The following is a 16,459-nucleotide window of genomic DNA, read 5'->3' as shown; positions in this document are numbered from 1 at the left end:
TTCAGCAATAAGAAATTATGTTTGACTGCATGGAAGTACAGATTTGCTTGGCAACACTATGGCAAAGATCTGTAATTGTCATGTCTAACAATTCGAAAATAAATCATTGATTGGTCGAAATAGAATGAATGAATATTAACACAATAATGTGTTTTCTTTTCATAATGTGTGATAAATTGTTTATAATTACAGTCCTATGCTGGACCTACAACAGTTATTGGGACAACAGTTTTGTCTATGTTGGAACCAAAGTCATCAGAATCCCCAAATGAACTTTCACACATAGAGAAATTCAGGGGTACATTAAGATGTATGCTGTCTTCAGACTTAAAGTGAGTACTGTAAAGTTTGAAAATTATTTGCTTATAAATTTATGACTACTGGATGATAACCACTTACCATTCTGACCTTACATAATGGACTTGTATTGTTTTTGAATATGGATAAGTCCATTTGTATTTTAATGTGGTTAAGAAATAGTGTACTAAAATTTAGTAGCAGCAGTCAAATTGAATGGATGTGTTGACTATCCTGGATATATTCTGGTGGTTATATACTGGATGTATTCTGGTGGTTATATACTGGATGTATTCTGGTGGTTATATACTGTATATATTCTGGTGGTTATATACTGTATGTATTCTGGTGGTTATATACTGTATGTATTCTGGTGGTTATATCCTGTATGGATTCTGGTGGTTATATACTTTATGTATTCTGGTGGTTATATACTGGATGTATTCTGGTGGTTATATACTGGATGTATTCTGGGGGTTATATACTGGATATATTCTGATGGTAATATACTGGATGTGTTCTGGTGGTTATATACTGGAAGTGTTCTGGTGGTTATATACTGAATGTATTCTGGTGGTTATATACTGGATGTATTCTGGTGGTTATATACTGGATGTATTCTGGTGTTTATATACTGGATGTATTCTGGGGGTTATATACTGGATGAATTCTGGTGGTTATATACTGGAATCTATTCTGGTAGTTATATACTGGATGTATTCTGGTGGTTATATACTGGAATCTATTCTGGTGTTTATAAACAGGATGTTTTCTGGTGGTTATATACTGGATGTGTTCTGGGGGTTATATACTGGATGTATTCTGGTGTTTATATACTGGATGTGTTCTGGGGGTTATATACTAGATGTATTCTGGTGTTTATATACTAGATGTGTTCTGGGGGTTATATACTGGATGTATTCTGGTGTTTATATACTAGATGTGTTCTGGGGGTTATATACTAGATGTATTCTGGTGTTTATATACTAGATGTGTTCTGGGGGTTATATACTGGATGTATTCTGGTGTTTCTATACTGGTGGGATTCTTGTGGTTTTATCCTGAATGTATTTTGGTGGTTATATACTGGATGTATTCTTGTGGTTATATTCTGGATATATTCTGGCAGTTATATCCTGGATGTATTTGGTGGTTGTATACTGGATGTATTCTTGTGGTTGTATACTGGGTGTATTCTGGGGGTTATATACTTGATGTATTCTGGGGGTTATATACTGGATGTATTTTTGGTGGTTATATCTTGGAAGTATTATGGTGGTTATATACTGGCTGTATTCTAGTGGTTATATACTGGATGTATTCTGATGGTTATATACTGGATGTATTCTAGGGGTTATAGCTGCAGACACTAATAGGTTTATAAAGGTGGGCTTATATCACCAACTTTGTGATTTGCTGAGCACTAGATATATCAGATGTATATAACATAGAGCAATGTTAGCAATATATTTGTTTTTACAGAGTCAGAGCTGAGGCATTGAAGAGACTTTCATGGTATCTATCAAATGAGACTAACAGTGGTAAAAAATTGCCTGTGTTTTCTGACCTTGATGTCTCAAATCTATCCAACATTTTCATTGTTGATACACAAAGATCTGTAGAAGACCTCGGGAGATCTGTCTTTCAGGTAATAAAAAACTCACTGTTATCAAATTTATGCTAAAGGAGAAGAATAAACAACTAGTTTACAAGATTAAGTTGAAAATTATAAGAGAAAATTTAAATAAGAACTATCATGATCCTTATATTTAGCAGTAGGTGATAAGAAAGGCTCAAGGCACTCACTCTATAGTACTTGCTAGAGAAGGGTATATATGAAGATACTGTGTCTTTATTTCCTGTTTATTAATCTTTTGCCTGCTGGCAGCTGCAAATATCTTCCCATGCAGCCAGTGCAGACTAAGATCAGCCATGTGCTGTGTGTGCTATTCACTCAGTAACTTTTTTTGAAATTTTCGCTAAAAATGATAAATGGTTTTGTCCGACAAGTCCATATTAGACATTTACTGTGTTAAGTGTTAAGATGTTTTTATGAGTAATGAATTCATAAGTAAGGGGATGTAGTGCAAGCAATTTTATGTCAATGTCTTTTTATACTTTCAAAAGTAAGGGATAAAGTGTTGAATATATGTATACATTGTTACGTCATAACATAACTTAAATGTCTGCTTATTTTGCTTTATTTTTTCTATTCCGAAAATGATGATTTTGCATTAATAATGGAAGAATATCAAATATGATAAATGGAGCCTGGCAACATGCAAGACATGAGTGTTACTATGATTACAAAGTATTTTGGGTGTTTATTTAAAATGTTCTTTGATCTTTACACAATGTATATGTTATACCTTAATAACAGTAAATATAAAGAGAAAATATTAGAAAATAAAAATGTTACTGCAAAATTCCTCAAACTTGTTGAACAGGTCTGGTAAACTTGTATATTGTTTATCATTTGGTATTAAAGGTTGATGGATTACGGAAAGTTTATGAAATATTTACATCACTCTCTGTCGATCCTGGTGTGAAGAAATCGGCTGTAGATCAGCTTGCTATTATACTGCAAGGTAAAAACATTTTATTCAAATCATTATCATTACGTAATTATCTTTATCATCTTGGATTTTTTATAGCTTTTGTAAAGCATCCTTAACTTTTATTTTCTGTTGGAAAAACAAACTTAGTTGTTTCAAACTAAGTATTTCAGTATTTTTATCTTGGAAAAGTGCATCATGTCAGTGGTGTGTAATAAATAGCTTTCGGGAAGCTGCTTCGAAAAGATAGCTATTTACAACTCACCAGTGACGTTCGTTTCTAAAAATAGATCATCAGGAAACAAATTGGTAGATATCATAAGAGGTATCAAAGGGTTTCCTTATTGTTTGTTTTTTTATCGTCAGCAAATTCCATTTTCCAACTTAATTCTTTTGATTTGACAGTTTCACGAAACAATTTATCTAAAAATAACATATTTAACCTTTAGAAAAGCTGAGGGTCTACTCAAGATGATTTTTTTGTAAAAAAATATGTGAATCTGTGAAAGCAGTATATGCAACAAATTTTATCAAAGTGTTTTTATTTTAACAGACCCTACTCTTCACCCAGCATTTAAAAAAGATGGCGGATTTGAGAAGATATTGGCACATCTTCAGCTTGGTGTACTTAGAGATGGTGACTCTAATACTGTAAGTCTTAGGTTACCTATAAATGTTGACTCTTTCTTGGAAATGTCAGTTTAAAAGCTGGTCATAGAAAATATCAGAACAATACTTCCTAGTAATAATCACTAATTTTGTACCTGTATGGAATTGTAGTCAAATAATGCAATTTGAAATCTTTCATGTGTTTTACTTTTTGCCATCGTTATGATTTTAAAAGCTTTAGAAATATGTTATGATATAAGTTATCACATATAGGTAAAAATGTTGATCATTTTAAAATATTTACATGCTATCGGATGATGAGTTTTCAAAGCCATAGTCATAATTGAAGTACATTGAACATTTAGACAAAGAAAGTGAGATTTCTTCATAAATTGACTGTGTACAACTAGAAAACTATAGAAAACTATATAAACATCACAATTATCCAATGAAAAGTGTTACTGCAAACATGCAGTATTAAAAAATCCTGTATAAATGTCATAATAATCCAATGAAAAGCGTTATTACAAACATGCAGTATTATAAAATCCTACATAAATGTCATAATAATCCAGTGAAAAGCGTCGTTACAAACATGCAGTATTATAAAATCCTGTATAAAGCGATGTTACAAAGGTGCAGTATTATATGTACATTTTATTTTACAGAACAACAATATACAGTATTTACCTGGATGTATGACAGTATTGAGACATCTTATACACCATGACTACTCACTGAGACATAAAATGGCTCATAATGCCAGCTTGTACTATACACTGCTTAGAGGTAAGAATAATTCAAATTTCCTTCAGTTAGAAGTAGACAGTTTCTACTTTTCACAGCAAGACAATTCCATTACATAATTAAAGTGTGTTATAGGAGGTTTATAAAGTCATATCCTTTTAATTTAACCTTAACACTGTTAATTAACTTAAATGGACTTATCTGTCTTTCAGTCTGGACAAAACCATTTATCATTTGTAGGAATATCGGAATAGCAAACAGTGCAGACCATGATCAGATGGCATCAATGTGCTTACTGATATTGGTCTGCACTGGTAGCATGGGTAGAAGATGTTGCAGCTTGCTTGCGTAGAGTTAACAGACATAGAAAGTTATGGTATAAAAAGTATCATTTAGTCGTTGAGTGACATGTTATGTATTAATTGCTAAGGTAGAAATGGGATTTAGTAACATGTAATGTGGTAGAGTGAGTAGTAATTGGATGGGACAAAGTAACAAATATTCTAGTTATGTGTGTAAAAGCGAACAATTCACAGTTGTTAAAATTTACATGTGTGCTGTTTCAAGCAGTATCTGGTAGTTGTGTAAACTTTAAACATTTAAAAAGTTTATAATTAATGATTGCATTATTACTGTTTTATTTTATAATTACAGTGGCACTTCTCCATCATAGAGATGAGAGAACATGTTATGAAGTTTCTCATGTTCTCACTCTACTCTTGTTTGATGAACAAGCTAGATTCTACATGGGGTAAGTCTTCATTATATCTATTCTACCCTTACTATACAAACAGCAAAAATGTTTTAGCTATGCCATCACTGGCGAGGCAGGACAGGACAGTACAGACATCACATACAAGCTTTCTGACATGGCTCTTTAATGTTGGCAGCATAACACAAATTAGGCTATGCAGTAAATTATTTTACTTTTTTGCAACAACCATACCCCTGAAATAATCTGTCAAATTGTGAAAAAATAAACAAGAATAAATCATCACCTGTAGTCACTTTATTCATACATTTTAATAATTATATTCATAGTTTCAGCTTTCTTCTTTTTATTCCCTCAAATATATCAATCAAATTCTCAAGATTGTCATTTGTCAGTTCATTATTATTTTGTTTGGTACTGAAAAGCAATCCTGCCAATTGTGAATTTTTTACACATTTTTGTGAATTTTTTATGTGTTTTTGGCATTGTGAAGAGGCCTTATTTCAGGTCAAAATCAACCAAAAAAAAATCACTGCTATGAAGGGTTTAAAAAAATGAGCTGGTCTTTTAAATTGACATGCCAATATTGTTGAAAGTATCATTTCCCTAATGATAACATGTAAAATATAGCAGAATACTTGTATTGCTAAATTTTCAATAAAACAATATTTTTACGTGAAAATATTCTTTTTTTTCTAATTTGTTCTGAATAATTTATATGTTTCCAATGTGGCTTGTATAGATAACATTTTTTTGCTTGTCTGTTTTTAAGAAAAATTCAGTCTATTATTATCAATCTGTGGTGTGTTGTTGTAGTCATTGTCATGTCATGTTGTTATGCAAAGACCTTTAAGGTAGCCGATCACTCAAACAATTTTAAAGGTACCAATGTGAAACTTGGAATGCTTGCTTATCATGACAATGAACATTAGTTTGACAAGGGGCATAATTCTGAAAGCTATATTTTTGGAGTTATGACCCTTTTTACCTTAGAATTTTTAACAGAGCATTAACATTACATGCAGTGCTCTTGTATGTTTCTGTATTTTTATGATTATTTTTACTTTTTTCCAGAGGAAGCAAAACTACTACATTTTCTATTCCAAACATTGTCAAGCTAAGGTAAGAATGACATTTTGATTAAGTTTGACTGATTAAATTATATTTATAATTAGTGTACAAATTTTAAATATGCCAAAATATATTCATTGGTGCCTACTCAATAATCATTATCACAAATAATAAATTTTTTAATATTTTGATGAAGCAAACGTAAATTCTATTAAATCTTTTAAAGGAACATAATGTAAAAGTAAAAGTAAATTATCTAAATGAAACTGAAATGCTCTTCATGTATTTATGATAATAATGTAAATTTCAGGTACAAACTACCATTCCGTGCTAACACACATTTTGAGAAGAGTCCAAACCGGTGTGCGTCACCACCGGATCCAGATCCTCTAATGACCGGACAGCCTCTAGAGATGATGAGGATAACGTGGAATGCAGCATGGCATTCTGGGATGGATTCTCTGGTTAAAACATTAGCAGAGAATAAATCACTGGATGCTAATCAAGAGTAAGTTTTTGTTTTTTTTTCCATTTAATGGAGACTGCTTAAGTTCTAAGTTCAGCTTAGACACTGGTTATGTACATGTAGGTCAAGTTGATCTCTACAAAAATTGTGAAAATCATTTCCCTATAGTTATAAATGGTCCTGCGGTAGTGTTGCTTTTGTTGTCATTTACTTTTTACAGATGAAAAAAAAAATCTAAAATTCTGATTGAAACAAAATAGTCAAAAGCAAAGATATTTTTGGTAGGTGGTATCATCTAGTAGACATCTATAAAACTTACATATGAGCCGCGTCACGATAAAACCAACATAATGGGTTTGCGACCAGCATGGATCCAGACCAGCCTGGGCATCCGCGCAGTCTGATCAGGATCCATGCTGTTCGCTATCATATTCTTTACTTGTAAAAGGGTCGGTAAGCGAACAGCATGGATCCTGATCACGATGCACAGGTTGGTCTGAATCCATGCTGGTCGCAAACGCACTATGTTGGTTTTGTCGTGACGCAGCTCATATATCATTCCCATGGTGTCAGAAACTGTTTCTTCATTACATTTTCCATTTACTTTGGCGAGCTATAAACATGTAGTTCCCATGTGGACTGCTAACTGTTATAGTGTTTAGCTAAACTTTAAATCATTTCTGATTGAATAAAACTCCAATTAATCCTGTCTCAAAAAGCAACTATTTCTATCTATCATTTGATGGATAACAGGACTAGAATTGATTTACCTGATACAAAAACCGGACACGCCTACTGAAGCTTTGTTTCAATGTCCCATCTGTAGCCTTTAATGGCTTTGCTTTATTGTAGGGCTGGGAACGAATAAGGAATTCGATGTTCGAATATTCGTTTTCCATATTCGAATATATTCGAATATTCGTTTTTACAACATTTGTTCCAATATTTCTCTTTGACGTATACGTATCCGAAATTGATTGCGTCGAATACTGTACTAGTTTAAAATGCTTGGAATAATCGGCGATTAAAAAGACCTTTATTGCTATGTCGAAGTTTTTTTAATTTATATATTGTAAATCGAAATATATGTTTACTTTTGAAATAAATTCATAATTTGATTGCCTTTTGTTCAGTAAACCCGACCGCTGTCTTATTAACGGGAGGTAACTCACGTGACACTTGACTGACAGTAATATGAATCATCGTAGCCATTTATCCCCAAAGACACATAATGATATTGAAACTTAACTTGTATTAAATATTTTTTATTTATAATTTTAGATAAAGTTTAAAATATCCTTAAGATAAGTTTAGCTATAACGAGGTAAATATCACACGGAGTCTAATGTCTCCGGAATAAATATATTCTGACAGAATTTAGACACTTCATATGCTTTCATAACGCGCCGAATAATGCGTGCCAATTTATTCTTAGTCACAAAATTTAAGACAATTATTGATTAATCGGAAAGATTTTAACACAGAAAACAATAAATAAGATAATTAAAATCGGAAAAATTTACATTATAAACTGTTCAACAGGTAAATTGCAAACTGTGAAACGGGTGCCCTTTTGATCAACTATACCCCAAAGTTTTCACAGTTAATTGGCGATAATTGTTGACACGCGTCATACAAACATTTGAACACCTGGTGAAGGAAAGGGCAAAGGTTTAATTTACGATCTGAATTGAAATTTGAAAGTAATGACAAAAAATGAAACATTTCTCCTTTTTTTTCGAATATTCGTATTCGTTTTTCAATGTTCGAATATTCGGTAGTGTTTCGAATATTCGAATATTCGAATATAATTCCCGGCCCTACTTTATTGTGTGCTACTTAGTAATGATGCTTAAGTTTATAGTAGGACAGTTGCCTTAAATTGTTGGTTAAATTAACATATTATAGATAAAATGTTTTGTTTTTGCATTTTTTAGACAGACTCATATTACTATATTTATCCAATCAGTCACTTGATTTAATGTGTAAATAATTTACTCATTATTCCAGATTTTCTCCCAAGTTAAAGCTAACCCCAACAGATCGTGTTGTATCTGTGACCAGTCATGTGAAACAGGGACTTCAGTCAGCAATCTATGACATATCTAACTCTACATCACACCATGCCGTGTCAAGGTCACTGACCCGATTACTCAGTTATCTGGTGGTAAGATGCGATAAAGCTGTCACAACAATCTTCCATACACTAGACTGGTGTGGAGCCATTGCTAGGTTAGTAATTTCCTTGCTCAGTAATAGAAATGTTATTTCCATAGTTAGTGAAATGTATTTTCTGTAGTAATTGAAATGTATTTTCTGTAGTAATTGAAATGTATTTCTGTAGTAATTGAAATGTATTTTTTGTATTGATTGAAATGTATTTTCTGTAGTAATTGAAATGTATTTTCTGTAGTAATTGAAATGTATTTTCTGTAGTAATTGAAATGTATTTCTGTAGTAATTGAAATGTATTTCTGTAGTAATTGAAATGTAGTTTCTGTAGTAATTGAAATGTATTTTTTGTATTGATTGAAATGTATTTTCTGTAGTAATTGAAATGTATTTTCTGTAGTAATTGAAATGTATTTTTTGTATTGATTGAAATGTATTTCTGTAGTAATTGAAATGTAGTTTCTGTAGTAATTGAAATGTATTTTCTGTAGTAATTGAAATGTATTTCTGTAGTAATTGAAATGTAGTTTCTGTAGTAATTGAAATGTATTTTCTGTAGTAATTGAAATGTAGTTTCTGTAGTAATTGAAATTTATTTTTTGTATTGATTGAAATCAAATGAAGTTCCTGCAGTTAATAAAATGTAAATGAAATCAAATGTAATTTCTGCAGTATGAACAGTGTTCTTTCTGTATTTGAATTAAAATAATGTTTCTACAGTAATTAAAATCATATGATGTTTCTGCTGTATGAGTGGTATTTTTTCTGAAATTGAAGTCCAATATAGTTTCTGCAGTAGTTACCAATCACTATTAAGATTATTTTAGACAAAACAAAATGGGGGGGGGGGGAACACACAACAAAACGTTGACCCCATTTTAAAGATCTTTTGCCTACTTAACTACATTGTGCCAGCATAGGAAGATGGGGCTAAACTCTTCCTGACAAAAATCTGAATAACTTTTTATAAGTTTCTAAATATATTATATACAGGAAGAAAAATTACAGCATTTTATTATTACATGTACTTTTGTACTGCATTACACATACCTTTGACTTTTAGTGGGCACCTAAGTAGAATTATCAACTTTGCAAATGATATAAAGTTTGGATCCTAACCACTTTGCCTCAAATGCCCCTGAAATATAGAAATGAACCACAGTATAATTTATGACAGAAAAGCTATCTGTACAAGAGATAGTTCAGCAGCTGGATAAATCTTCTACACTGCTGGCTGACCAACATAAAATTGTTATCTTGATATCCCCAAAATTGATAATGGATTGTTCCAAAATTGAAAAATGAACCAATCAGTATATGATTTTTTGAAAGATTACATAATTGTAATGTATACATTACAATTTGATGATGGAAAATGCCCACTGATGCCCTTTGATAATGGTGTAACATATTTCAGATTTTTTTTTTCAGTTTTCAGAGTCATTCATTTATTTCATCTTTTAATACATTTCACAGGTTTCATAAATGTTTTTGAGTAAAAAAAGAATTCCCTATAAGCATATTTTGATCTTTATTTGTGCTCTTTATTGTTGAACACAAAATGTTTGTTTTTCTTTGCCAAAATTTAACCATGTACAGAAAGCTTTCAACTTGTTGAATAAATTATGATATGATATTTAAATCTTTAATAGATTCTTGATCATATTTTACCAAGCAGCTTTAATTTTATTAAGATTTAAATATCTTCATGACACAGATAGGCATAATACTCTTATATATACACATTCTATTGATTATTCTATATATAGCTATATAACATACATGTAGAAATCTATAAATAAATATTTGGTCACATGACATTTCTGCCTATATTTAGAACAAGAAAATAAAAAACTCTATACCTACAATATTATCTCCCATTTCTGTGCAGTTGGCCAACTGCCTCCATAGCTCAGTGGTTAGAGCACTGGTCTTGTAAACCAGGGGTCGTGAGTTCGATCCTCACTGGGGGCTGTCTCAAAAGTTTTTTTTGTAATTTTTTTTTTTTTGTAAATCATGAAAAAATTGTCCTGTGGAAGAAATAATATTTGCTGGTTAAGTGATTTTAAACTTATATTATGCAACAAATATTTAGAAGTATGATATTCAATTACAAAATGCGGTCTTGTATCAAACCATACTCAACACTTGCCCAGCAACCACTCACTGTCTATCAGACAGAGTTAAGCTTGTAATTTTGAAAATCTGTTACCAGAAGTCAGTTTGATAAAAAAAGAAACCTTTATTAAAAAACATTTATATTTCCTTCTTCAAATCTTGAAAGTGGTGGCATGGCCAAGTGGTTAATGCATTTACCTAACAATTAAAGGATTGCTAATTTTACGAGTTCAAACCCTATCAGGGGCAAGTCATTATTTCCTTTAGCAACAAACTGTACACTAATAGTTCAATACTTGTTGATTCCAGGAATGCATTCAAGAGTGTATAAACTTATAGCTTCCAACACAAACTAAAATATATTTTGATTTAATATAATGAATTTAATGTGAGGGTACAGTGTATATAAGAATAATTTATTTCTTAAATTTATTTCCAGGTTTGTTAAAGTGACACCTTCATCATCAGCAGATGAGTCCCTCCTGTTAGACATACTGAGATTCATCAGCATAGTTCTAAAACTGACCAATCATGCTCCAGATAACATCTTACAGTGGGTCGGAGAGGTGCTTTATCATCCAAAAGGTCCCCTGATTGGTCTGCTACATAGACAGGCAGCAAGAGAGGCTGCTGAGGAAGTATCTGAGCCTTTAGTTAATATCAAAAGGTATCCAAATGTACTAATTATGGGCAGTACTTATGGTATTATAGTTTGATAAACACCTGACATGCATATGCATTGTTAGAGATTAATCTACCTTCTCAAATATAGATGTATAAAGGACTTTCTTGATTTAAGTAAGATAGTAAATTTTGTGTTATGTACTATACAGGAAAAATACAATTATGACAGATTACAACACTTGGCCACATTGGGTCTATAAGTCACTTTAAACTTTAGACAATTCTTGATTATGATTTATAATCAATTCAATAGGAAATATGCAAAGTTTTGAAAAATATTGGAAATACAGTGGTCATTTATTAAAATTTCGTATATGAAGTCTAGTACATAAAAGCAAAGCATATCAAATTTTCAACATGTACAATGTTAAGATGTTGTTTTATTTCTAGCTATTATCCCTCACCCTTGATTAGTTATGCAGTATGCATATAGAGCAATAATCATTTCCATGCTATTTCTCTGTAAGTACTGGCCAGATTTCAACGGAACTTTATGGGAACCATTAATACTAAGAGGAGATGCGCAAAACATTGCCTTGTTCTGGTCAGACCCTTCAAACACTTAGTTATGGCTCTTGATTAGTTGTGCAGTATGCATATAGAGCAATAATCATTTCCGCGCTATTTCTGTGCAACTACTGGCTGGATTGAAACGAAATCTTATGGGAACCATCAATACCAATTGGTGATGCTCATACCGTAGCCTTGTTCCGGTCAGACCCTCTCAGAGTTATGACCCTTGATTAGTTATACAGTGATTATCGTTTCCGTGCTTCTTCTCTGCAACTACTAGCGGGAATTCAACAAAACTTTATGGGAAACATCAATACCAAGAGGAGATGGGCATATCATCGCCTTGTTCCAGTAAGACCCTTTAACTTAGAGTAATGGCCCTTGATTTGTTACCCAGTATGCATTTAGAGCAATAATTGTTTCTGCGCTATTTCTTTGCAACTACTGGCTAAAATTAATCGAAACTTTATGGAAACTATCAATACCAATAGGTGATGTTCATATCGTTGCCTTGTCCTTGTCAGATCCTTCAACACTGAGTTATGACCCTTGATGAATTATGCAGAATGCATATAGAGCAATGTTGCAATTTCTTTTCAACTCCTGCATTGTTTTCAACAAGACTATGGGAACCATCAATACAAAAAAGAAATTTGATAAATTTATATAATTAAAACCTTATGTCTCCAGTTGTTGTGTTAGTAATAAGCAGTACTCGGCAGGGGATATAAATTCAACGAATTTGCTTGTCTTTAAACATTTTTGTAGATGGTTTATATAATAATTAAGTTTGATTTAAAATGTTTTGTTATAAATCTTAGGAATATAAAGTTAATTGTGCATCTATTAAAGTTTAGCAGCCAACAGTTTATTTTCTGGGTAAAGTCAGATATGTATACTAGTGTAGCTCTATTATTGGTGATATAGTCCATCAATTAAATAAGATTGTACTTAACTTTAAAGATTATTTTAACAATATTATTATGTTACTAAAGTTTCTTTACAAAATTAAGAAAATAAAAGCTAAAACTTTGCTAAACTTGTAATGGTCATACTTGTATTGAGTGACATTTAAGTGACACTTGTTTTATTTGATTAATTACAGAAGCCTGGACAAGTCTCTCCTTGCATTTATATCAGCTTATAACAGTTCCCTGCCATATCAGCTAACTGTCAGGTAAGTTCTTAGAGTCTTGATTTATATTAGTATTTGATAAGAGTATAAGACTACAAGTGTGTTAAATTATATCATTTAAATTCAATAAAATGCAATTTGCTTACTTACCAGGTAACCCACTGGTATATTTTAAAAGACAATTTTTCCAGTAATACAGGTCTTTAATCTATATTTCTTTATATTTGCATATTTTTTTCCAAATTTGTGTTTATAAATGTATTATTGTGACACAATAACTTTACCAGGTTGAAGTTTCACCAGCTACGGGGAGATTTAGCTTACAAGTTAATACAGAGACTGAATGTGACAGATGCTCCACATTTCTATAACCTAGCGTCACTAGAGGGAACATTACAGTGTCTCATGCACATCACAGCAAGGTATGTGTGGCAATCAAAAACAAATTTCTTAAAGGAACTCCACTGAGGTCCAAAAGCCTAAATACATAAAATTTGAGTCCAGCTGGAGCTCTTACAACAGAAAGAGATACAAAAGATAAAAAGAAAATATATAAAAATAAATTGAAAGTTGTGTTTTTGTGCTATTCTTACTCCAAATTGAATGAAAAGCGTTGTAATTTTGGTATTTTTTTACAATTAAAATAATTATTCAGGAAAACAGAGTGAGCGAATGATCTAAAATTTTACACACAAGTTATTGGTCTAGACTGTCATCAAATGGAACATTAAGCTTGACAAATTATTTCCAGTACCTTCATGTCAGAAAACCTCAGTGGTGTCCCTTTAATACATCTTGCATATGAAAAGAGAAACTTTCGGGCAGATGTGAGCACCTGATTTGTGAAGTCAACAATCCCTTAGTTAGCTGCATACATTTCTCTCATAAAATAATCAATCTTTGATATAAAACTCCTTTGTGGGATTTGAACCCACATTGATGGATGGCAAGTCATACAGTGTCTGGAAACCTTAACCAGTTGTCCATGGAGGCCCAGGATTTTCATTTTTATCTGAGGCAAAGAAAACAACTGATTTTGGCAGGGGTCAAGGGTGATACTTTAATATACAGGCTGAAAAAACAACCAATTTTTACCAGCATTTAACAGATGTATGAATCACAAATCTGTTATTAAAGAAAACTCTGGAGATCTCTTATCAAGGTAAAGAACATATACATATATGATTTGGCTGTCTTTCAATTGTGCTAAACCCCTTGTAGGGACATAAACTATAAGGTAACAGGAAGATTTTTGTGTTTCAGGCCGGGTTTTGGATCGGGGAAGGGTTTACAAAACCCAAGAAAAAAGGTTTCCCTTTTATGTTGTCAATTCTAAAACGTCCCCTTGAAGTTGTCTCAGCATTTTCACTTTGGAAACGGGGTGGAACTTCTATTTTCATTTAGGGGGAAAGGGTTTTAACCAAGGCAGCCACTCTATTTTCTGCGTCCCCTTTGGCGTTTTTAAAGGGGCTACATTGCCCAGTTTAATTTCAGGTACTGTTTAATAATTTGATACTTTTATAAACAGCCATTTTTTATGATCATTGAAAAAAAGGTTTTCTGAATGTTCATGCTGTATTTGATACATAATATTAGGTGTTGATTAGTTTGATTTGAGTTATGATTTACAGTCAATGCAATTACGTGCCAATGTCTGACAGAATTTTGACTGAAAAATGTGTCAGATACTTAAGTTTTAAATCCTTATGGCTGTTATTTTTTTGCTTTGCTACATTATGATACAAAGTTAAACATTAGGGTGAATTTGTTTGTAGATGTGGCCTAAGAAATGGTTGTACTCCCGACATGCTGATGATGCGAGTGGAGACCTTGGTCTTGACTGGATGCTTACATTGTGGGCATACAGAGATGCTGAGGTAAGATTATTTTGATAGTGTACATGTATTACTATATTTGCTCAACTATAAGACGAACCACTTATAAGACGCAGGTCCTTATTTTGACTAAAAAACAGCACTTTTTGCTAAGACCCTCTAATAGGATAGGTAGAAATTTTTAATCTGTACATGATTTTGTGAACATACATTCTTTATGATGCACAACATGTTTTCTATAATAATCTCTAAGCATATATTCTCTAATACCAGGACACATTTATGTCTGTTGAAAGTTTTACTAGTAGTGGGTTTTTTCCCACTTGGGTAAACCTTCTTCATTTTTATGTTTCTAAGATAAAGTTTATGAAGTTTGTAGATTTTATCAACCTAAAACTTAAGAGTTAATGCAAACATTGTAAAACACCATAAACTTTGTCTAAGTAATTAAAATACTGTAAAACAAAGCAAAGAAAAGAAAATTATGTATTCATTTCTGAGGTTTAATGTGCCTTTAAAGAATCATTATTATGTTGATTATACCTTTTTTCTTAATCCGCAGGTAAGGAGTGCTGGCCTTGGGATTGCTGTGACGTTGAGTATAACAGAGGAAGGTCGTCTGCTGCTGACTACAAATTGTAAACATATCCCAGGAGGCATTTGGGCGGCAGCTTTCAGTATACTGCTGGACCAATCAGAATGCAGTATGGTGCGTCAACAGGTAAGTAAATTTTTGTTTGCAAGAGACTGAAGATAATGTATCCAATTAGGTATATTTTTCTAGTTTTCTAGTTTTCTGTATCATAAGTTCTACATTTCAATATAATCAGAATTTGAAATATTAGATATGTGAAATTCCTGCTTGATATAGAATTAGTATAAACTTTTTTAAAAATGAAATAGTGTTCTTATTTAAAAATAGATTAGTTATTGACAGGCCTTAAAGTTTGAAAAAGTGATTAAATGGTCTGATATTTTTCTCATATATGTAAATTTTTCATGACTTTTGTAAAATACAATATAGCTGATGCATGAATTAAAAATATTTTTAGGCTGCTTTATTATTGGTCAACCTGACATCACACAGTTTACCCAGCGGAAGCTCCGAGTCTGACCACAAAACCTGGCTAGGCCCAGTTGTCATGGATACAGAATCTCAGGTTTCCCTGACGGGACTCACTGCCCTCCTGGCCCTGTTACATCATTGTCAGTTCTACAGAGAGATGACAGTACTGTTGTCGAGTTATTACCCACAACCCACTATCCAGCCATCTGTGACCTCTGACCTTTACCAGTTATCAGCTTCTGCCTCAGACAACACACTGTCAGTTCTAGGTAAGTTATTGGGTATATGTAGCTTGTTTAAATCTCTTGTTACTCCCTGCTTATTTTGTTTTTCTGTGAATTAAACCTGTTACATGTATATATATATATGTGTATAAGTTATATGTATGTGTGTATGTTTGACATATATGTTTTAATCACATAAGCCAAGGCCCAGGAGTGTAATAAAGCCGTTTAACAAAAAGTGGTATTTCACTAGTG

The 16,459-nt window shown here is 32.2% G+C and overlaps 1 protein-coding gene and 1 non-coding gene across 2 annotated transcripts in view; both read left to right on the top strand.

The window, feature by feature from the left end:
- The window catches only part of LOC132742603 (rotatin-like), a gene marked incomplete at its 3' end in the record, with an annotated part of 32,195 nt that extends 15,946 nt beyond the window's left edge, over positions 1-16,249 (top strand). The window contains exons 16-31 of the mRNA XM_060731052.1: positions 193-332; positions 1,780-1,945; positions 2,786-2,885; positions 3,406-3,503; positions 4,130-4,250; positions 4,863-4,959; positions 5,995-6,042; positions 6,302-6,499; positions 8,468-8,689; positions 11,187-11,414; positions 13,050-13,121; positions 13,367-13,510; positions 14,343-14,388; positions 14,855-14,956; positions 15,477-15,635; positions 15,967-16,249. Coding sequence (XP_060587035.1) covers positions 193-332; positions 1,780-1,945; positions 2,786-2,885; positions 3,406-3,503; positions 4,130-4,250; positions 4,863-4,959; positions 5,995-6,042; positions 6,302-6,499; positions 8,468-8,689; positions 11,187-11,414; positions 13,050-13,121; positions 13,367-13,510; positions 14,343-14,388; positions 14,855-14,956; positions 15,477-15,635; positions 15,967-16,249 — 2,224 coding nt within the window. The remainder of the gene's footprint in view (positions 1-192; positions 333-1,779; positions 1,946-2,785; positions 2,886-3,405; positions 3,504-4,129; positions 4,251-4,862; positions 4,960-5,994; positions 6,043-6,301; positions 6,500-8,467; positions 8,690-11,186; positions 11,415-13,049; positions 13,122-13,366; positions 13,511-14,342; positions 14,389-14,854; positions 14,957-15,476; positions 15,636-15,966) is intronic.
- Positions 10,531-10,603, top strand: Trnat-ugu (transfer RNA threonine (anticodon UGU)). The gene has a single exon. It is a non-coding gene; the product is annotated as a tRNA-Thr (tRNA).
- Positions 16,250-16,459: the final 210 nt, after the last annotated feature.

This window comes from Ruditapes philippinarum, unplaced genomic scaffold, assembly GCF_026571515.1.
Source record: "Ruditapes philippinarum isolate M1 unplaced genomic scaffold, ASM2657151v2 ctg3041_1_1_1_1, whole genome shotgun sequence".
NCBI lineage: Eukaryota > Metazoa > Mollusca > Bivalvia > Venerida > Veneridae > Ruditapes > Ruditapes philippinarum.
Note: the sequence above shows the minus strand (reverse complement) of the source record. Positions and strands in the feature narration are given on the sequence as shown.